Here is a 23,119-nt window from a genome sequence, read left to right on the forward strand (position 1 = left end):
GGGTAGAATGTCCTCTAAATATCAATTAAATCTACCTGGTCTATTGTGTCATTTAAAGATTGTGTTTCCTTATTTATTTTCTGTTTGGATGATCTGTCCATTGGTGTAAGTGGGGTGTTAAAGTCCCCCACTATTATTGTGTTACTGTCAGTTTCCCCTTTTATGGCTATTAGCATTTTCCCTATGTATTGAGGTGCTCTTATGTTGGGTGCATAAATATTTATAATTGTTATGTCTTCTTCTTGGATTGATCCCTTTGATCATTACGTAGTGTCCCTCCTTATCTCTTGTAACAGTCTTTATTTTAAAGTCTATTTTATCTGATATGAGTATTGCTACTCCAGCTTTCTTTTGGTTTCTATTTGCATAGAATATCTTTTTCCATCCCCTCACTTTCTGTCTGTATGTATCCCTAAGTCTGAAGTGGGTCTCTTGTAGACAGCATATATATGGGTCTTGTTTTTGTATCCATTCAGCCAGTCTGTGTCTTTTGGTTGGAGCATTTAATCCATTTACATTTAAGGTAATTATTGATATGTATTTTCTTAATTGTTTTGGGTTTGTTTTTGTGGGTCTTTTTCTTCTCTTACATTTCCCGCCTAGAGATGTTCCTTTAGCATTTGTTGTAAAGCTGGTGTGGTGGTGCTGAATTCTCTTAGCTTTTGTTTGTCTGTAAAGCTTTCAATTGCTCCATCAAACCTGAATGAGATCCTTGCTGAGTAATCTTGGTTGTAGGTTTTTCCCTTTCATCACTTTAAATATATCCTGCCACTCCCTTCTGTCCTGCAGATTTTCTGCTGAAAAATCAGCTGATAACCTTATGGGGATTCCCTTGTATGTTAATTTTTGGCTTTCCCTTGCTTTTAGTATTTTTTTCTTTGAATTTAATTTTTGTTAGTTTGATTAATATGTGTCTTGGTGTGTTTCTCCTAGTGATTATCCTGTATGGGACTCTCTGTGCTTCCTGGACTTGGGTGGCTATTTCCTTTCCCATGTTAGGGAAGCTTTCGACTATAATCTGTTTGAATATTTCCTCAGAACCTTTCTTTTTCTCTTCTTCTTCTGGGACCCCTATAATTCGAATGTTGGTGCACTTAGTGTTGTCCGAGAAGTCTCTGTGACTGTCCTCAATTCTTTTCATTCTCTTTTCTTCATTCTGCTCCTCAGCAGTTATTTCCACCATTCTAAGTTCCATCTCACTTATTCGTTCTTCTGCCTCAGTTACTCTGCTACTGATTCCTTCTGGTGTATTTTTCATTTCAGTTATTGTGTTGTTCATCTCTTTGTTCTTTAGTTCTTCTAGGACGTTGTTAAACATTTCTTGTATTTTCTTGATCCGTGCCTCTATTCTATTTCCAAGATTTTGGATCATCTTTACTATCATTACTCTGAATTCTTTTTCTGGTAGGTTGCCTATTTCCTTTTCATGTATTTGGTCTTGTAGGTTTTTACCTTGCTTCTTCGTGTTTAACATGTTTTTTCGTCATCTCACTTTTTTTGATGGGTGGGACTGTTTCCTGTCTTACTGGTTGTTTGGCCTGAAGCTTCCAGCACTGGAGTTTGCAGGCAGTTGGGTAGATCCAGATCTTGGTACCTAGATGAGGACCTGTAGGAGACCTTACTCTGATTGATTAATATTCCCTGGGGTCTGAGGTTCTCTGTTAGTCCAGTGGTTCGGACGCAGTGCTCCCATCGCAGGAGTTCAGGCCAGCCCCCTGACCCATGAACCAAGATCCCGCAAGCCGCACAGTGTGGCAAAAAGAAAATAAAAAGCAGAACATAACAAAAAATTAGAAAACAGATACATTAGAAAAAATTAAAATATCAATGAAACAATCAGAAAGTAAAACAGAATCACAATAGCCCCCCCACAAAAAAATAAAGGGCCAGAAAAGGCCTTGGTTGTGGGGGGTGAGGAGCTTAGATGGGGGTGGGGCTTAGGGGGCCAGGGTTTAGGTGGGGAGCAGGGTCTAGGCTCCAGAATCACATGGCCAGTAAAGGCCCTGGTGGGGATGGGAGCAGGGCTAGGCTCAGCGTGGTGGGATGGGTCCCTGGAGTGCCTTTGGCCTCGGAGTGTGGTGGATGAGGCCTGAGACCTCAGCAGGCTTGCCAGGGACCGAGTGGGCAGGGGAAACACTAGCCTCGTTCCCCCGCTCTGATCCTCTGATTCCCAAGGGTCCCTCCCTGTTGGCCTCTACTCTTCCTTTACCCTCCCTCCTATGTCCCCAGGACCCACGTGGCCAGAGGGGGCCTCAGAGGGCAGAGGACCAGGCCTGGGGACCACAGCAGGCTCCCTGGGGCCCAACTGGGCAGGGGAAATGCCAGCCACATTCCCTTCCAATCCCCCCAAGGGTCTCTCCCCATCCCTGTTGATCCCCTTGCAGTGAGTGGGCCTCTCCAGGTGTCGGCACCTCTCCCCTGCCCCAGCCGCCCTCAGGGGCACTGCTCCCATCCCACCTCCACTTATCCTACCCCCTTGCTCTCCCCCGTGTCCTACCCAGTCACTCAGGGGTTCCTCCTGTCCCCTTGGGTGTCAACGTCCCCCACCAGTGTCTGGTAGGTGCCCTAGTTGTGAGGAGACACGGACTCTGCATCCTCTTACTCTGCCATCTTGCCTCCGTCCCCTCTGCTAAAAATGTCTCATTGTTTTCTTAAATGGCTCCTTTTTGTTCATGAACATAGTAAAGGTCTACTGAGTCCTAAATTTAAACAAACCAACCCTCACTCAACCATGTAGTCCCTTCAAAGCACCTTGGGGGTCCTTTTTTATAACTGCCAAAAGTGTTACAGAGTTTAACTTTTTCCTCAGTGCCTTGCTCTGTGCCACTGAAAAAGCTATTTTGAAAGTCATCAATGTGTTCTTTCTCTGTTAAAACCAGTAGTTTTTCCTCAGGCTCATAACTTGAGACCTCTATGCAGCATTCATAACCATGCCTCCCACCTTTCTCACCAATCTCTCTTGTTTCCTACCATTTCCAAAGTCTGTCCTCAGCAGTATTTCTCTTCAAAAACTTTTTCCTTTGGGCATGTCAACTATTTATACAACTTAACTGTAGATGGATCCCAGATCCCAAATCCATCCTTCCCTCAAAGGACCAGATCTATATTTCCAAATTCTTGGACTATTTTCAGATGTTCTGTAGGCAAATCCAGTTTAAAAAGTCAGAAGTTAATTCTGTCCATCTCCCCCACATAAATTCCTCCATCATTGTACCTTACTAATGGCACTATCATCCTCACTCTCATTTAGGCTAGAGATCTTGCTTTTCATGTCTAATGCCCTTGTTCTTTTCCTCACTCTACAAAAGTTTGTTAAATTCCACCCTGGGAATTTTTTTATTCTGTATTTTGAATCCCACTGCCACCTCCCTAGTTCAGATCCTTTTTATGTCCTGTTTCTACTATTATAAAAGCTTCCTTGATATTTCCAAATTAATTCTTCTATAATTTTCTATTACATCATTACCATTTCAGTCTTCTTAAAGGACAACTTTGACTGCATCACTTCTTTGTTCATAAACTTTTGTTTTCAAAAATTCAAAAATTAAGTATTATTATATTAGTTTGATATGCTCAACACATGCCTTGTTATCTTTCTATTCCCTGAACATGTAAACGTTGCTTTTCCTTCACCCCTCTTTTTAAAATTTCCTTTCTTGTCAAACAACCTCTGCCCTTTAAAACTTTCGGGGAAAGCTACTTATCAATTAAAACATTAGCTTTTTAATAAGTAACACTGGACTTCCCTGAACAAATATACTCTCTTCCTTCCACAAAATTGTTACGGAATCCACTGTATTCTATCTTGAATTTCATTTACTTATGTGCTATGCTTGTTTATTCATATTAGACTGAAAATAATTTGCAGGTAAAAATGGCATCTTACGTAATTTTTACCCAGTACTTCCACTGACTATTCTCATTAGATACCAAATTTCATGCTGTTCAATCATTTATTGAATATTTATTATGAGCCAAGGCCATACAACTAATAAGTAATAGAACTTGAACAAAGCTCTAGTTCAAGAGTGTTGGCTTTACTAACACACTATAGAAAATGTCAAAAATCCCAAAGAAGATGTCTAAAATGTTTAAAAGAGTAAGATGTATTTTCTTCTGTACACCAACAGCAATTTGAATACATCAGTATTATTGTTTATTGGAATATTTTATGAATATTTCTTTACATTTCTATGTTCTTCCAATTGATTGTGGATATCTGCATCTCTAGTACTTAGCACAATGCCTAACACATAGTAAGCTATCAATAATTTCATTGCATATTCAGGAAGCAGAAAAGAATCTGAGTAAAGATATTTATTAAAAGGGGATGCCTGAGAAATCAATCTAACAGAAGAAATCAACTGATTGTCTTTTCTGTCTCTTACTAGATAAAGCTTTCTCTGTTGAAATTGAGACATTGGCCTAGAAGTGACAGATTAAGCCCACAGAACTGGATACAACAATCAATGAAAAAAATCAGCAGGAAAAACAAAGTCATGAGTGCAGTACTCCAGAGAATACCCAACACAAAACAGGATATCAATGAAGTTTTCTATGTGCTCAGGTGATTTTAAACCATATATACACTAGTAGAAAATGGCGTATCTGTTGAGTGTCTACCATGTAACAGGCACTGTGTTAGATGTTAGATAATGTACCAAATGGATAGTGTATAGGTAAATAATCAAAAGCAGATGATAATGTGATAGGCGTTGGTAATTCAGTTCATTAACTACCTGGGTAATTCAATTATAATTGAAACTATTCAAGTTCTGTCTGGCTTGTTCCTATAAAACAACATTAGAAATTTGATTTTGTTCATCACTGGATTGAAAAAATCTGGTACCATGGATTACCAAATATATTTAAGTAATTAAGTAGGTTTTGATGGTACCTATTCTTAATCAAAGGTAAAATTAGGGGAAAACTATCTTTAAAAGCTTTACCACTTTATCAATTAATTAAACAAATAATTATTTAACATCTACTCTGTGATACATAGAGAACTAAGTGTTGAGAATAATAATAAGCCACAATTCTTTGCAAGGTTCATGTAACCGCATGGAAGAAGCCAGACATATAAACAATGATGACATTAAGTATTTTTTCTTATTAAAGACTGTCATGAATTGGAGTCTTTCATATAATGCTGGTTTTGGAGGCCAATACCAGTATTTATGTGTTTGCCTTTGTTATAAAGCAAAAAACTCTGTATTTTAATGAATCATATTTGTATTTCACTGACTACACTAAAAAAAAAAATCCCATAAACTGATTATATGAATAAAAAAAAATCTATCTTCATTCCTCCCCCACATCAACACTCTTCCTATTCTCAGTGTGTCACACTTCTGTCCTCAAGCCAGACTGTCCTTTAAATAAATATTTCAGCCCAGAGTTTGCTCCTTCTGCCTAGGATGCTTCTCAAAAAATTTACAGAAAAGGTATCCACCTTCCAAAAAACTACTGGGTTGGCCAAAAGGTTTGTTCGGTTTTTTCCGTAAGATGGCTCTAGTAGCACTTAGTTGTCTTTAACTTCATTCAAAACAATTTTGTTAGATTGTATGTGACAGCTGTCATATCAGTGTGCATTTTAAAAAAGACATCAAAATTGGTGAATTTTTGTGTAGCCATTTTAAAATTGAAGACGGAAGAAAAAAGCAACTTTTTCAGCATATTATGCTGTAGTATTTCAAGAAAGGTAAAAACGCAACTGAAATGCAAAAAAAGATTTGTGTAGTGTATGGAGAAGGTGCTGTGACTCACTGAACGTGTCAAAAGTGGTTTGCAAAGTTTCGTGCCTGAGATTTCTCGCTCGACAATGCTCCATGGTTGGGTAGACCAGTTGAAGTTGATAGTGCTCAAATCGAGACATTAACTGAGAACAAGCAACTTTATGCCACGCAGGAGATAGCCGACATACTCAAAAATATCCAAATCAAGTATTGAAAATCATTTGCACCAGCTTGGTTATGTTAATCACTTAGATGTTTGGGTTCTACCTAAGTTTAGCGAAAAAAAACCTTCCTGACCTTATTTCCACATGCGATTCTCTACTTAAACGTAATGAAAACGTTCCATTTTTAAAACAAATTGTGATGAGTGATGAAAAGTGGATACTATACAATAATGTGGCACAGAAGACATCATGGGGCAAGTGAAATGAACCACTACCAACCACACCAAAGGCCTGTCTTCAATCCAAAGAAGGTGATGTGTATACGGTGGGATTGGAAGGGAGTACTCTATTATAAGCTCCTTCCAGAAAACCCAACGATTAATTCCAAGTACTGCTCCCAATTAGACCAACTGAAAGCAACACTCGACAAAAAGCATCCAGAATTAGTCAACAGAAAATGCATAATCTTCCATTAGGATAACGCAAGACTGCATGTTTCTTTGATGACCAGGCAAAAACTGTTACAGCTTAGCTGGGAAGTTCTGATTCATCCGCTGTATTCCACCAGACATTGCACCTTTGGATTTCCATTTATTTAGGTCTTTACAAAATTCTTAATGGAAAAAATTTCAATTCCCTGGAAGACTGTAAAAGGCACCTGGAACAGTTCTTTGCTCAAAAAGATAAAAAAGTTTTGGGAAGATGGAATTATGAAGTTGCCTGAAAAATGGCAGAAGGTAGTGGAACAAAAGGGTGAATACATTGTTCAATAAAGTTCTTGGTGAAAATGAAAAATGTGTCTTTTATTTTTACTTAAAAACCGAAGGCACTTTTTGGCCAACCCAATATCTCATGCAAGTTTTCTCAATTTCCAAACAATGTGATATCACACTCTAATATGTATGGTAATTTTTTGTTGCTGCTGCCATTACCCACCCCCACCTTCTATTTCCCCTGAGCATAAGCCATTTGAGGATATCTTGTACGTTCTGTAGGGTTTAGCATGCACAAAGTGCTGCGTAAATATTCACTGAGCTTAAATCCAATTAAATTGATTGTGCTATAAGCAAAAACAATACTTTCACACTGTTTCTGAAATTTTAAAAAAATCAAACATTAATGGAAGAGTAAATTAATTTTATTGACTGATGAAAAAGTAAAGTGATAAGAAGTACGAATAGTAAACAATAATCATTGAGTTGTGCTGGAATTCTATTTTTCTTCTTTTCACTTTAAGCCAAAAGGACATAAAATTATAAACCATTAGTGAGCTATCATTTTAAGTTTCTTCAACAAAAACTGCATAGTTCAGCAGTTGCACAGCATTAAATATATACATTTTTGCAAAACCCTGAAAGTTTTAATTTTTGTGTTGACCTCAAAGGCTAATGGAATCACCTACACTGGTCGGATTCAGAGTTTCTTTTCCCTTTTCTGCCACCCTGTAAAGAAAAATAGGGTAAATTATTGAGGAAATAACATTTTGGGGGCATTTTCTTTTCAAGAATAAATGAGATCAAAGGCATATTTGACTATGAAAAGGAAGGAACTTCTTTTCTGAGTTTGTTGCAAATTTGAATGAACATACCACTAAATTATTTTTACGTATTTTAAATAGCAATAACCGTTGTTATTTTTACAAACGGTTAAAGTAGGTTGTAGAAAACAGTTATCTATTTGAACTGGTCCGGACTTAGTCTGATCACCAGTATCTTATTTTTCAGAGCTCATTTGCACTGTCCCAGATTTTTTTTTTTTTAATAAAAATTTTGGTCAGGACTTCCCTGGTGGCACAGTGGTTAAGAATCCACCTGCCAATGCAGGGTTCGATACCTGGTCTGGGAAGATCCCACGTGCCACAGAGCAACTAAGCCCGTGAGCCACAACTTCTGAGCCCATGCTCTAGAGCCTGCGAGCCACACCACTGAGCCCACACGCCACAACTACTGAAGCCTACGTGCCCTAGAGCCTGCGCGCCGCAACTACTGAGCCCACACACCGCAACTACTGAGCCCACACGCCACAACTACTGAAGCCCACGTGCTCAAGGGCCTGTATGCCACAACTACTGAGCCTTCGTGCTGCAACTACTGAAGCCTGCACGACTAGAACCCATGCTCCACAACAAGAGAAGCCACTGCAATGGGAAGTCTGTGCACCACAACAAAGAGTAGCCCCTGCTCGCTGCAACTAGAGAAAGCCCGTGCGCAGCAACGAAGACCCAATGCAGCCAAAAAAAATTGATCAAAATAGACAATTTGCTCCATATGATCAGCAAATTTGGTGATTCACTTCATTACCCTTTTGGCTAATTCAATTTCTAATTCAAGTTCTGTATAGTTTTGTTCATATAAGACAGCATTAGAAATCTGATTTTGTTCATCAGTGGGTTGAAAAGATTGTACTTTTCATATTTGCTCAGTGACATATATAAATCTGTTTAATTTCCTCCAAATGAAATGCCATCAATGGTATTTGACTTGAGCCAAAGAAAGAGAAAGGTGGCTTAAAAGACAGGAAGTATTTTTCATTAATTACTTTTAACAACATTTTCTGCCTTACTCTGATTCAAAAAGCAAATAATCATTTTAAAAATATGGAAAGCACAAAGGTACAAAAAAATTTAATCATCCATAACTATTCTACCCTCCATTTTAACCATAAATAATGGTTTGATGCATTTATAATAATTTTATAATTTTTCTACATTTTTGTAAACTATGGCAATGATACTCAAACTTGGTTAATTACTAGAATCACCTAAGTAGTAATATTTTAAAAATTCTGATCTCTAGACTTTGTCCCAGCCTATTTACTTATGATGATTAGTAGTGGGCTGAACAATCAAAAAGTTCCCAAGAAATTCTGATGATCAGCCAAGTTTGGGAACTACTTGTCTGTGAAAGCACATTTTTTAGAGTGGTGGTTATATCAAGGGCACATGGAACCCAGACCCATTTAATAATGTTGGCAGCTTCTCTTTGTTTCACCCTTTTTCTGCCCATAACCTCCCTCTTGGTGTTCAAAAACATGTCTACAACAAACCTTCTTTAAAAAAAAAAAAAAAAGTATGAGAATGCTGTTATTCAGTCCTGACCAAATAAAAGTTTTGCAAAGATTCGTTCAGAGAAAAAAAAGTACGAAGAGGTTATATGAAACTTGAGATGTATAATGACAGGTGTTAAAAATAAGATTTCCTGATAGCAGGGAAATAAAAAATAAATTTACTAAAAAACTTTCTACAAGGTAGATACCCACTATACAGAGGTACCAATGTTATATAGCTTAAAACTCTTACCTTTCTTCTAAACAAGAGTTTTTTAAAAATAATAATAATTCAAAGATCCTTTTCAAAGCTTCCCAGGCAAAGGGAATCTTCCTTCCTGGATTGATGACATGTCAAAGCTGGAGCTAAACAACTTTTATGTTCTCTAGGCCACCAGTGGTGGCTTTCGAACTTTTTTGACTATGACCCCCACATCAATTAACTCATTTTATATCATGACATAGACACACATACATATGTATATACAAATATATGTGTTTGTGTGTATTCACAAATATACATATACACATATATTGAAACAAAGCCCTGATATTGTTTACTGCTTCACCCTGAAAAAAATGCTGAATGCCATCTTGTAAATGCAGACGAAATGACAGAATTAGAAAAATCACTATTTTGCAACTACCAAAATAATAACTGATAAAAATATCATTAATCTGGATGCTAAAATCATTGGGTAAAAAGAAAAGGATATTCATACAATCTCAAACTATAACTTCACATATTATTTATTAATTACAAAGGGGAAAAGATATCTTTACAATGAAGATATCTAGGAGAGATTGCTGTACCCAAGTGATAAAACTTATTATATAATGGGATAAATGTCATTATGTACCTTCCCTCGATAAGGTTCACTGGCACATATCTCACATCATCTATGTAGTACCAAAGGTCTTTTTGAGTTACTTTAGTTATTGCTGTATATACTAATGTCTAGAATAAACTTAACATTTTCTATGATGTAAATTATATAACCAATAATAACAAAATCATCAATATGTTTGGTGAATAAATTTTGGCCTAAGAATAAAATAGTACCTTTATTCTCACATGTATATACCTATTCCAAATGTATTATCTGTGATGAAAACACTTTCATAATTATAAAAGCATACCTGATATTTGGCTAATTCTGCTTGTAATACTTTCACTTTAGATCTTTCTTGTTCTAACGCAGCATGAAGTGAAGTTACCTATAACCAAATATTCAATAAAAAAAGACTTTTTTGGGTCTTTTTTGGTAAATACTCTTAATTGTCATTCACAATGATGATTTTTGACTATGAGATTAATGAGCATTAGAAGAGAACCTCTCTCCTCACAAACAATTTCAATTAGGCATTTTATTCAGCTGTATATTAAAGATACATAGGGCAAGCTCAGTGTTCTAAGACAAGACCAAAGAATAAGGATGGGAAGGGGAGAAAATCAAGTCCATGAACAGGATAAGTTCTGTCTGTCCTTTCTATCTCTATATTCAGCCCACATCAACTAAAATACAACCTTATCTTCCCCTATTCTTTAGGACATACATACCTCCCTCAGTTCAGTAAACAGAATTTTCAATCATTTGCTATTACATAATAATAATGAAGTATGGTTTGCAGTATTGATGGGCTGTGTTTTTGTTTAGTCAAGTTTCATAATTCAGGACTAAAGAACAGCTTACTATAACCAGTCCTATATATAGTTCTTCTTACCTGTATCGTTAGCTCATTCTTGATACTTTGTGATTCATCAACTTGCAGAAGTATTTCTGCTTTATCTTTCACTGACAAAAAAGGAAAAACAGCAGTATAATCTTTTCAATCACTCAGATGCTTTAACAATACTTTTACTGAACCAAGACAGCAATACAGTCAGGCAAAGATTAATTGTCCTCATACTTAATGTATTCCTTGACCCTATATATACCTCTTAATTTTCACTGGTAAATTCTGATCATTATTATCACCACAGCAGCTTTTATTGGAAATCCTACATTTCTGTGGTGTTAAAATATTAATTGTACAGACATGACAAAAGATTAATTTTTTCCATTTATACTAAAAAGGACAAGGACAGAGAAAATAAAATATTTCACATAGGGAAAAAAACTTTAAAATGCCTCGACTAATCTTAAAGCAAGATTTTAAAAACAATTTAGAGTGTTTTTGTTTGTTTTGTTTTGTTAAATTGTCAAGGTGTGCATATCATAAGGTCCACAAGAATTATTTTTATATGACTTTTCATACCATTAAAGCACTATCAAATAAGTGTTAGCTCATATGAGCACAGTTAATCATATAACATCTGTGGTCTTAGAACTGTTCATTCGTCTAGAGGTTTTTCCCTCTTTGGGGAAGCAAGAGATCTGTTCTTTGGCCTCTGTGTTCCCTAAGCTTTAAAAATTTCCACATGGCTGACAATTTACTTAACCTATGGTAAAGGATAATACATGAAAAACTAATTCTTCAACGTTGAAAAGCTAGGAGAGACTGAAGAGGTAAAACTAATAAAATGAGTAAAGGAGGAAATGTCCAAATATATAAGAGTACTGATATCATCAGAGCTCCACCAATATAACTCTGTCATTCAAATTTATTTTTCATAGTTTAATATGATATGCACTAAGGTGAGATGCTGTGTCAAGAAACAAATCACAGTCCCTTAAGAATCAACTTGGGAACTTTTACAAATTATACTTTCTACTCCTCCATCCTCAGAATTAAACACACTCACTGAGAACTAGTGATTTTTAACAATTATGTAATATTTTAACTACAGTCAATTTTCCTATAATGCTGTTTTGTGTTTCAAAGAGATTGATAAATCAGGGAACAACATGAACATAACATGAATTGTGTACTTAATGCTTAAGCACAATTTCATGAACAAAGAAAACTGCACCCACTCACACACCTCAAATATCTACCAGCTATTTCAGCGCACTGTGTCAAGAACCACACCAAGTTTCCATCCTTCCATCACTTAACAGTTAACACACACAAGCTGCAACCCTTCTGAAACCTACTTCTACAGCAAACTTTAGGTTGTCTTCAAAGTGAAGTGCCATATTTATTATAGTATTTATGTATTCAACCATTTTATCATGTATAAAACTGTTACTGTTATAGGTTCCCTTTTTTTTTTAAATGTGTCACTGATGAAATTTTTGAGTATTGTATGCTCCTAACTCCATTTTCCCCATAAACTTTGTGGTTTTAACTGTATGATTTTATAGAGATTAGTGATTTTTAGGAACACATGTTGTACTGTAACATAACTGACTGTATTTGCATTTATATTATAAATGCTAGAGTTTGTAAACTCTAACGTACTGTATTTTTCATGTCATGGTCCTGTATCAAATTGTTCTACTTGGACTACTTATAGTACGGAGTATGGACACTGATATTATTTACTGGTAGCCATTTTTAATCTATTTTTAAAACTTTATTTATTTAATTTATTTATTTTTGGCTGTGTTGGGTCTTCGTTGCTGCGCGCAGGCTTTCTCTAGTTGCTGCAAGCGGGGGCTACTCTTCGTTGCCATGCGCAGGCTTCTCACTGCAGTGGCTTCTCCACTGCAGAGCATGGGCTCTAGGCACACAGGCTTCAGTAGTTGTGGCACCCGGGCTCAGCAGTTGTGGCTCGTGGGCTCTAGACCACAGGCTCAGTAATTGTGGCACATGGGCTTGGTTGCTCTGTGGCATGTGGGATTTTCCTGGACCAGGGATCGAAACTGTGTCCCCTGCATTGGCAGGAGGATTCTTAACCACTGTGCCACCAGGTAAGCCCCTTTAATCTATTTTTGAGAGTAAGTTTTTATCAGTTAATTTTCTTATTTTTCACAAACGTTTCCTTAAGGAATATTACTTTATTTTTAGGTATTTAAAAATCATACATCCAATGTTCAATGATACCCTTACTTTCTTCAATTAGAAATACATCTTGTAAACAATTATTTTCATAATTTTATTCATTAAATGATCCACATGGAGCTCAGTGACATGCATATCTAAATTAATCTCAGGACACTGATATCTAATTGTTCAAATAATGCCTTTTCCCATTATTATTTAACTTCTATTTTATCATAGTTAAGCTTGTAACAGTTAAGTTATATTATAAAAGTCATAAAGTTATAAAAAGTATTTGACTCTACTTCAAGACTATATATTCTGTTCAGCTGGACATGATTTCTGGTTTTTGATAACTGTTATTTAATAGTTTAAATATTTGGTTGGACAATTCCACTCCCAGTATCTTCATATTTGAAACAATTTAGGGTATCTTGTTTACTTAACCTTTAAGGTGAGCTTCATAATTTCTCAAGTGCTATACAGTACTCACAGGAGCTATATGTGGGATTTCATTAACATTTGTTAACAAGGGAAATTGTTTATTACACTTAATTTTGTCTATTCAGAAGACTTTCTCATTTATTCATGTCTTTTTCTATGTCTCTTTTATAGTTCATTTTCTTTTGCAAATTTAATACACGCTTCCCTTTCTGTTATTAATGGAAAATTTTCAGAGAGCTTTCAAGGTTAGCATCACTAGGTATTCATATTCAGGAATGCAATTGATTTGGGGGGTTTCATATAACATCAACTTTACTAATGTTATTATCTCTAATCTTTTTTGATTGATTTCCTTGGCTTCCTGCTGGTAATCTACTGCCAAAAGTTTAGAGTGGCAGCAAAAGTATGAAGAGTCGGGGCTGGTGGCGGGGTGTGCGGGGTGGTGGTGGGAGGGGTACAAGGAAAACCTAAAATCATGACAGGCCTTCTCCTCTAATAATTAATAAACAGAATCTTAAGCAAATGTTTTCTTGTTTTGCCTCTAAATGTACTCCAATAATTCATAAGAATTGAAATTTCAAGAGTTTCTTAGCTGAATAGTTGTAAACTTGTAATACTAAGGTGCTGCAAAGGAGACTTGTAATAATAAAATTATCAACAATATCCAGTTTGTATCCTTTTGGGAAACCTTTTTATTTTGTTGAATTAATAAATCATATATCTTGAAAAGTTATCTTCAAATATTTTTAAGATTAACTTTTAATTCTAAAAACACAGAAATCACTTACTTTCACCTTCCTGAAGCATTTTCAATAACTGTGCATTTCTTGCCTTTACTTCTTTATACTTTGCCTAATAATCAAGGAAAAAAGATTTAATTTTTAAAAAGTAAATGGTATAATTAATGATTTACTACCAATTTATGGAGCTATGAATCTAGGCTTGCTCAAAGACATAAATTACTTCTGAAAGAAAAAAGATGGAGGAAAATGTATTCACAACTATCTACTACTTAATTAAATCCCTCGTATAATAATACAAATCAATATTATAGGTGACTGTATTTAAAAAGAGTAGAGTAAAAGTGGAGAAAACTCAGAATAAAAACTAAATTTTCCTGAAGAGTCTTTCTCTTTTCTTCCTCAAATAAAATCCTTATACAATTCAAAATAATTATATGAAAACAAAAAGAAAAATGATTCATAGTTCTATACCAGTACTATACTAGAACTCTCTGTATCTGTTCTTTATCGGCCACTGTCCAATATGTGGCTGCTAACTACTAGAAATGTGGCCAGTGTTACTGAGAAAATGACTTTCAACTGTATTTAGTTTTATTTAATTACAATTTTTATTTTATTTAATTTTTATATATAAAAATTTTAAATTTTACTTTTATGTATTTAAAACCCATGTAGTGTATTAATTTTACACCACGTGTAGTAGTTACTGTACAGCACAGTTTTATATTTGCTCAGTTAAGGCTTTACTAATCTTTTGTTATTTCATTAAATATTTTTAAAGTAATTTTTGAATTACTTACATTTTGGCTGAAATGAATTAGTAATTTACTGAAATATCTTTCAATTATTTTTCAACTTAAAAAAAATGGCTTAGCTTCTTTTCAAACTACATGAATGACACAATTATACATTATAAATAATTTTGGAATAGTGTTCCCACATTAACATCCATATTCCAGGGAATTTTTCCCCTACACTACTCTTATTCAACGTGTCTTATAGCACACACTGAAGTATTTATAAATATTTAATACATTAGAGAAAACAATATATTTAGTAACTATAGAAATACAAGAGGTCAGAGAAAGAAAACAGATCAATATAAGAAATTTGTCATTTCTTCTCTCAACATGTACACAGATATGTACAGAAGTTACCAGATTCAAAAATCTTTCTTGTAAAACAAAGTTGATGTATTTTAAATTAAGTCCAATAGATGACTTTTACTAAATACTCTGTCCAGTAAATTGCTGAGGATAAATCAATAATGTTACTGAGTAATACTGCAGACAATACATTGAATGGAAGAAGTAAACATAAAAGGGAGTAGGACTTTTGAGAAGCTAAGTAATGAAAGAGGGAGATAAGTCAGATGGAAACATAAAAATATGAAGGGGAAAAACAAATACAGTCAACTACAACTATACTCACTATGAATATAGAAATATATCTACTGGGAATATAAAACTGTATCCACTATGAAATTCTCACTCTCAGGGTTTCAATCAATGTTAATATCTCATCAAACTCTAGCTCAAGCCTTTTCTCCAAGGTTCAGATCAGTGTATATGGAAGCATGTCTTTAGTTAAGTCTTCAAGACCTAAAGCCAGCTCATAAAGCAAAAATTGCAAATGAACAAAATTACCCCTGAATATTCTTTATACTGCGATAAAAATAACATATATAGTTTTGCATTTACAATACTGAAGAGTAAATGTATCTATGAAAACATAAGAGTATAAAATCCTAGTACTGTGCAATTTATAATAAAGAACATATGAAATATACAGTGCCCTCATTAGTATTTTTAACTTCATGAAAAAGAGAACACAAAGTTAAACGCACGTATGGTGTGACTTCAATGTGTCCAACACAGATGTTCAACATCCTGACATCTATGCCTGCATCCACAGCCATTTCAAACTCAACATGTCCAAAACGAGATCTATTAGTTCCGTTTCCCCAAACCAGTTCAAAATGTGTTCTTCCTCTTACACTCAGTACCTGTTAATTTTGTTACCAGACAGTCTTCACTCCAGGCCTCAGCTATATGCATTATCTTCCACAAAAAAATTCTCATGTCACTTCCCTTCTAAAGCCTTCACTGCCCTCTCCGTGTCTAAAATGCAAATGCCTTCAAATACTGACCTCAACTAACACCCCCAATCTCACCTTCTACAACTTCACATTTCTCTAAACATCAGTAACAATGCATTTCCTACCATTCTCATGCCTTGTATGCACTGTTCTATCTGGAAAAACTATCTTTTTTTTGGTGAAACCTTTACCAAGTTTCAATAGCAGCAACGGATTTATTCCTGTTTCTGGGCTTCTGGAGCACTCTGTCAGAACTCAGTCACAAATTCTACATTGTACTGCAATTATTTACATGATTACCTTCTCCATTAGACTATGAGCTTCTTACTAACTCATCTTTGTATTCACTGTGCCTAACACATGGTAAATGCTCAAAAAAAGCAAAAGAAAATATAAATGACAAAGAAAAAACTAAGGCAGAAGTGGGTGCAGTTCAAAAAGGTTTTAACAGGGATAATTCTTAAAGGCATGAGTAGACGAGGAAGGGAAATATAAGAACCAGCAGGGCTGGAACTTGACTCTTTTTCACTATTACATACACAGGGTCTAGAAAAGCACCTGGCCTATTACAGGCATTCAACAAATAATTGTTGAGTGAATAAATATTAGTTCAAAAAGAGAATGATACTTGAGATGAATAAGAGATTTTTTTAAAAGCCTAAGAAAAGAGGAGAGTAATAGGTTTGTGTTTAAAAAAAAATTGTATAAATGACAAGTGTTGGCAAGGATGTGAAGAAATTGGTACCCTTGTTCATTGCTGGTGGAAATGTAACATGGTACAGCTGCTATGGAAAACAGTTGATGGTTCCTTAAAAAGTTAAACATAGAATTACCATATGATCCAGAAATTCCACTCTTAGGTATATACAAACAGAATTGAAAGCAGGGACTCAGATACTTGTACACCAATGTTCATAGCTGTATTATTCACAATAGCCAAAAGGTGGAAACAGTGCAAGTGTCCATCAACAGAGTAATAAACAAAAAATATGGTATATACATACAGTGGAGTATTATTTAGCCATAAAAAGGAATTAAGTTCTGATACGTGCTACAACATGGATATGCATGCTGAAAACATGCCAAGTGAAATAAGGCAGACACAAAAGGACAAATATCATGATTCCACTTATAGGAAGTACCTAGAATAGGCAAATTTACAGAGATCAGAGGTTATCAAGGATTGCAGTAGAAGGGGAAATAGGGAGTTTAATGGGTACAGAGTTTCTGTTTGGGATGATGAAAAAGTTCTGGAAATAGACAGTGGTGATGGTTACACAACACTGAGAAAGTACTTAATGCCACTGAATTGTACACTTAAAAACGGTTAAAATGGCAAATTTAATGTTATATGTATTTTACTATGGTAAAAATATACTATCATTCAGATTATATATAATTAATGCATTAAAAAAACCTAAATAGCAGAAATATTATTTCTATCAATCAAATATTAAACATATTTCAATATAATAAAAACAGAAAATGTACAAATTTATAGAATTAGTTTACAACAGTAAATATATACAAACCTCCCACTGAGTGATCACATTTTTCAGCTTCTGGATTTCAGCATCTTTTCTTTCAAGTTCCAACTTTAGTCTTTCAATTCTTCCATCTTTTAGAACTACTTCCTAAAGGGGGAAAACATTTTAGAACAAAGACAGTTCTGCCAATTCTGATTTACAATATCCTTTTTGAAAGGTTTAAGAGGAAAAAAGTCCCAATTTTAATTCATTTTCTAAAGCAACCTAAACTGTTGAATACATTTCCACTTGTACTCAATTTTATAAATGTAATTATGTACAGTACAAGCAAATAAGATATTTATGCCTAATCTCAAACTACAAACGTAACCTAGAACAATATCAGGAATTTGAAATGATATTTCCATCCTGGAATAAACATACTAAAGTGGTCTCTGACAAGTTGTTATTAGTCTATCTTAACAACCTAAAAGAATTGAAAACTTATGAGAAAAATACAAAATAAATAATACAAAAAACCAAAAATAGGGCTTCCCTGGTGGCACAGTGGTTGAGAGTCCACCTGCTGATGCAGGGGACACGGGTTCGTGCCTGGGTCCGGGAGGATCCCACATGCCACGGAGCGGCTGGGCCTGTGAGCCATGGCCGCTGAGCCTGTGCGTCCGGAGCCTGTGCTCCGCAACGGGAGAGGCCAAAAGGAGAGGCCTGCGTACCGCAAAAAAAAAATAAAATAAAAAAATAAAAATAGAACAAAAATAGTTTTTCTCTATATTAGCAATTAACACATAGAAGATATAACTAGAAAAAACATTTTCTCCAGACAGCAATAAAAAATATCCCCAAGAATAAAATTCAGTAATTTTCAGGATCAATAAATGATAAAATATTGAAAAGGACAGAACAAAGCATGTTTTTAGATAGGAAAACTAAGTATTACTAAATATTAATTTGTACATTCAATAGAAATTTCAATAGAGTTTTGTTCTTTGGAACTTAGCGAGATAGTCAAAACTTCACCTGGGAGAATACAGGATAGAAACAAAAAGTTAATGCAGTAGAATTTGCCTACCAGATAATTATATATTATACAGCAAAAATAATTAAAACAGCATGTCATGGCACCTATGTTGACACAGCAATGTAACAGAAAAGAAAGTCCAGAAAGAGATTTAAGACACAAGAATTTATTATAATATAACTAACTATGGTATTTTAAAGAAGTGAGAAAAGGCTGAATTACAGAATAATGGTAGTATATGGGACAAATGGCTAACTGGAAAAATCAAGTTAAATGCCTGCCATCTTGTAACATACACCAAAATAAATAAATTTAAATGCAAAAAAATCAACCCAAAGTCATACTTTTCATAAGGATATATACTGGTTCTCTATATCTAATGAGTAATGTGGTGACAATTTTATTCCAAAAATACTCACTGAGCACCTATGCTGGGTGCTGGGTGTACAATGGTGAACAGAACTGAAAAGATTCTTGCCCTCATGGGATTTGTCTGGTGGAGGAGGCAGATATTACATAAAGAAATGCTGCAATTAGAAACCAAGGTTTAAGCAATGACGAAAAGAAACACAGTGCTATAAAGGGAATAATGTGGATTATTCCCTGGTGGATCAGGGAAGCTCTGAGGCCATGACCCTTAAGATGAACCTTGAGTGACTGGGTAGGAATTGGCTAAGTAAAAAGTGGAGGGAGATAAGAGCTTTCCAGGTAGAAAGAACAGTAGGTATAAAGGCCCTGAGGCAGGAAAGAGCCTACAGAATTTGAAGGATATTAAAGAGGCAAGCCCGGTTGGAGATTAGTGAAGAAGATGATAGTATAAGATGATTATGGAAGAAAAAATTTGGATCAAAATTAGAAATATACATACTATTATAATGGCCCAAAAATCTCATTTCCGGGAATTTATCTTAAATAGATACGCGAGGGGGGAGTATCTATGAAAGTGTTCACTGCTGTTACAACAAAAAATTGGACATCAATTTAAATGCCCAACAATAAGGATATAGGCTAAATATATGACAAATTTACAAACTGAAAACTCTGAAATCACTAAAAATGATGATACAGAACCATAAAACACATCTGTATGATCTCAAAATTGTAATACTATATACAAAGAAAAAATCCTGGAAGGACATACATCAACATTTTAATAACTCTCTTAGAATTATTATGGAAGATTTCACTTTATTGTTTAAAAATTTCCTTTCATCAAAATTGTTTTATACTGAGTATATAATCATTGAATAATATAAAATAGTATTTAACTAAAAAAAATAAAACCACTTAAGTATTAAACTCTTTATAATATTACTAGCTAACATCTTTGAATAGGAAAGCTCTTCTGAACATAGTATGAAAGGGAGAAAACAAAAAGGAAAAGACTGATAGATTTAACTTAATGAAAAATCTCCAGAAATACTGAAACAAAATCAAAAGGTAAATGAAAAAAACTAGAAAGAACAGTTGCACCTATATGCAGGCATATGACCAATAAAAACTCAGTAAGTGTGCAACCTCAGTAGTAAGCAATGTTATATCAAACTGGTATATTTAAATTTTTTCCTCATGGGCTTCCCTGGTGGCGCAGTGGTTGAGAGTCCACCTGCTGATGCAGGGGACACGGGTTCGTGCCCCGGTCTGGGAAGATCCCACATGCCGCGGAGCGGCTGGGCCCGTGAGCCATGGCCACTGAGCCTGCGCGTCCAGAGCCTATGCTCCGCAACGGGAGAGGCCACAACAGTGAGAGGCCCACGTACCGCAAAAAAAAAAAAAATTTTCCTCAGTGTGGGTAACTGAAATCAATTTAGCTATAAACATTATTATTTAATGTAAAAACATTACAGTTGACCCCTGGACAATGTTGGGGTTAGGGACGCCAACCCTCTGAGAAATCAAAACTACACATAGTCAGGGACTTCCCTGGCGGTCCAGTGGTTAAGAGTCCGCCTTCCAATGCAGGGGACGCGGGTTTGATCCCTGGTTGGGGAACTAAGATCCCACATGCTGTGGGGCAAGAGCCCGCATGCCGCAGCTAAGATGTGATGCAGCCAAAAAAAAAAAAAAAAAAAAAATACACATAGTCGTATATAGTCAGCCTTCTGTATATGCGGCTCCTCTGCATCCGCAGATTCAACCAACCTCGACTGAAAAAAATCCATGTATAAGTAAACCCAAGCAGTTCAAACCTGTGTTGTTCAAGAGTCAATGTCTTACTTAATGATCTGAATTGCTCACCATCTCTGTATTTAACTGAAAAGTGGTCCATGTAAGTTTCTAAATTATTGGGGAAAAAGTGTAAATCCATAGAAAAGTAGGACCACAACGAAGTATCAATGGTAGTTTTCTCCAAATGAATGAGATTAGGGTCAATTTTTTTCCACTGCATCTGCAAATTGGGGATCATAAAGGTGCCTATCAACTTCACAGTTAACTGTAAGAACTGAATGAAATAATCATTTTAAGTACTTAATAGAATATCTGGTAAATATATACTAAGCCCTCAAGTATTTTTGCCACTATTAAAATTTCTTCACTTATCAGTTATTTCCAGAATTTCTACAACAAACATCACTTTTTAAAACAGAAAACCATATTGTTTTAATGTATACCCATTTTTATGAAGTCCTATATTTCATTAAATAAATTTTAAACTTATCTTCTAAGTAGAAGACATTATACTAAAATGAAGATAAAAGGGTCTATAAGTCTATGTCCACAAGGGATTTGTAATCTATGTGAAATGTGCCATAAGAAAAACAAAATGCTATGAGGTATAGAAAAAGAAGGAAAGATCATATCCAGATTTTCTGTGTTTGGGATTGGGATAGGGCAATGAGAGAGCTTCAGGGAGGAGACGGCATGTGAAATGAACCTTGAGCAAAGCTGGGAAGGATCCAGCACTGTGATAGGAGTGCTCTGCTCTAGCTAGAAGAAAAAACTGGAAAGAGTACAGCTGAAGTTACTTAGGCCAAAGCTACACTGTAGAACAATGCTTTCAAACTTACTGGACAGTGACCCATGTTAAGGAATGTTTTATATCGTGACCCAGAATGCACATACATGTCAGTGTATGTATGTATTTGTATGTTATATATATACACATATACACAGAAACAAATTTCATAAAATACGAACAGATGTCATATATGCTGACAACTTTTTTTTTTGGTTAGTGCTGGTAGCAATCTACTAAATTGATTTCAGGACTGGTTAAGTGGGTTGGGACTCTCAGTTTGAAAAGCTTGAGGGCTTTAAATGTCAGGTCGAGGACATCTGCACTTGATTCAACAGACACTGAAGCTTAGGGACATGGTGTGGCAGGATGGAAGTCTTGCTTTTCAAAAAGTCATCTGTTCAGCTTCCCTGGCGGTCCAGTGGTTAAGACTCCACGCTTCCAGTGCAGGGGGCACAGGTTCGATCCCTGGTCAGGGAACTAAGATCCCACATGCCGTGTGGTGCGGCCAAAAAATTTTTTTAAAAAGTCATCTGTTAGCAATGTATAAGATAAATTACCTAGAATTAGAAGGCAGGATGCAGCAAGACTTATTAGGTTACTGAAATAATACCAGTAAAAGATAATGAGAGCCAAAAAAAAAAAAAAAGATAATGAGAGCCTAAACTAGAGAAATGTTAATAAGAATGGAAGAGAAGATAGATCTGAGAACTATTTCAAAGATTAAAAACTCCCCAACTTTGAAAAACAGAAAAGTGAAACAGGAGGTTCAGAGTCTGAATATCTGGATAAAATGATAAAACCAAAAACAGAAATGAGGAAGTCAAGCCAAACGCTTGGTTTGGAGAGTAAATGATGACCTCGAGTTTGGACATAGTGAGTATAAGGTATCCACAGAACAAGAGTGAAATATGCCACAAAGACAATTGATAAAACAGAGCCCCGAAGGCCATTAGAGGGAATGCCAGTGAAGCTGTGGAAAAGTTAGTAAACTCATATCCTGCTGCTAGAAGACAATGTTGGTAACACATCAAGAGCAACACAGATGTTTACATGCTTTGATGCAATTACTATTTTTTTTTTTTTTTTTTTTTTTGCAGTATGCAGGCCTCTCACTGTTGTGGCCTCTCCCGTTGCGGAGCATAGGCTCCGGACGCGCAGGCTCAGCGGCCATGGCTCACTGGCCTAGCCGCTGCATGGCATGTGGGATCTTCCCGGACCAGGGCATGAACCCGTGTCCCCTGCATCGGCAGGCGGACTCTCAACCACTGCGCCACCAGGGAAGCCCTGGTGACTTGCTTTTTTCATTAAAGATTATGTTTTTGATATTTATCCATGTTGCTATGTATTGCTGTAGCTCATTCATTTCTCCTACTGATTTTGTTGTCACAAACAACTGAGTTTGAATCATTCTTGTTGAAGATGTCTTCAGGGTTTAATCTAACGTAGAATTTCTAAAACACAGTCTCCCCATCATCTTCAACTTTAAAAGTTAATGCCAAATTGTTCTCCAAAATGGTCATACCAAATTACATTACCACTAGTAATTTGTTACTGTT

The 23,119-nt window shown here is 35.6% G+C and overlaps 1 protein-coding gene and 1 long non-coding RNA gene across 5 annotated transcripts in view; one reads left to right on the top strand and one right to left on the bottom strand.

The window, feature by feature from the left end:
- The window catches only part of LOC137227985 (uncharacterized), a 45,921-nt gene extending 38,263 nt beyond the window's left edge, over positions 1 to 7,658 (top strand). Inside the window, exon 2 of the long non-coding RNA XR_010945098.1 lies at positions 4,392 to 7,658. This is a non-coding gene — a long non-coding RNA (uncharacterized lncRNA). The remainder of the gene's footprint in view (positions 1 to 4,391) is intronic.
- GKAP1 (G kinase anchoring protein 1) overlaps positions 7,023 to 23,119 on the bottom strand; it is a 79,936-nt gene continuing 63,839 nt past the window's right edge. For 2 of the 4 annotated variants that reach the window (XM_067744701.1, XM_067744698.1), the window contains 5 exons: positions 17,632 to 17,733; positions 14,047 to 14,110; positions 10,673 to 10,743; positions 10,088 to 10,165; positions 7,023 to 7,344 (listed from right to left, as the gene is read on the bottom strand). In XM_067744701.1, the coding sequence (XP_067600802.1) occupies positions 7,297 to 7,344; positions 10,088 to 10,165; positions 10,673 to 10,743; positions 14,047 to 14,110; positions 17,632 to 17,733 (363 nt within the window). In that variant the 3' untranslated portion in view covers positions 7,023 to 7,296. The remainder of the gene's footprint in view (positions 7,345 to 10,087; positions 10,166 to 10,672; positions 10,744 to 14,046; positions 14,111 to 17,631; positions 17,734 to 23,119) is intronic. The other 2 variants (XM_067744699.1, XM_067744700.1) reach the window with 2 other exon arrangements.

The sequence above is a fragment of the Pseudorca crassidens genome, chromosome 7, assembly GCF_039906515.1.
Source record: "Pseudorca crassidens isolate mPseCra1 chromosome 7, mPseCra1.hap1, whole genome shotgun sequence".
NCBI lineage: Eukaryota > Metazoa > Chordata > Mammalia > Artiodactyla > Delphinidae > Pseudorca > Pseudorca crassidens.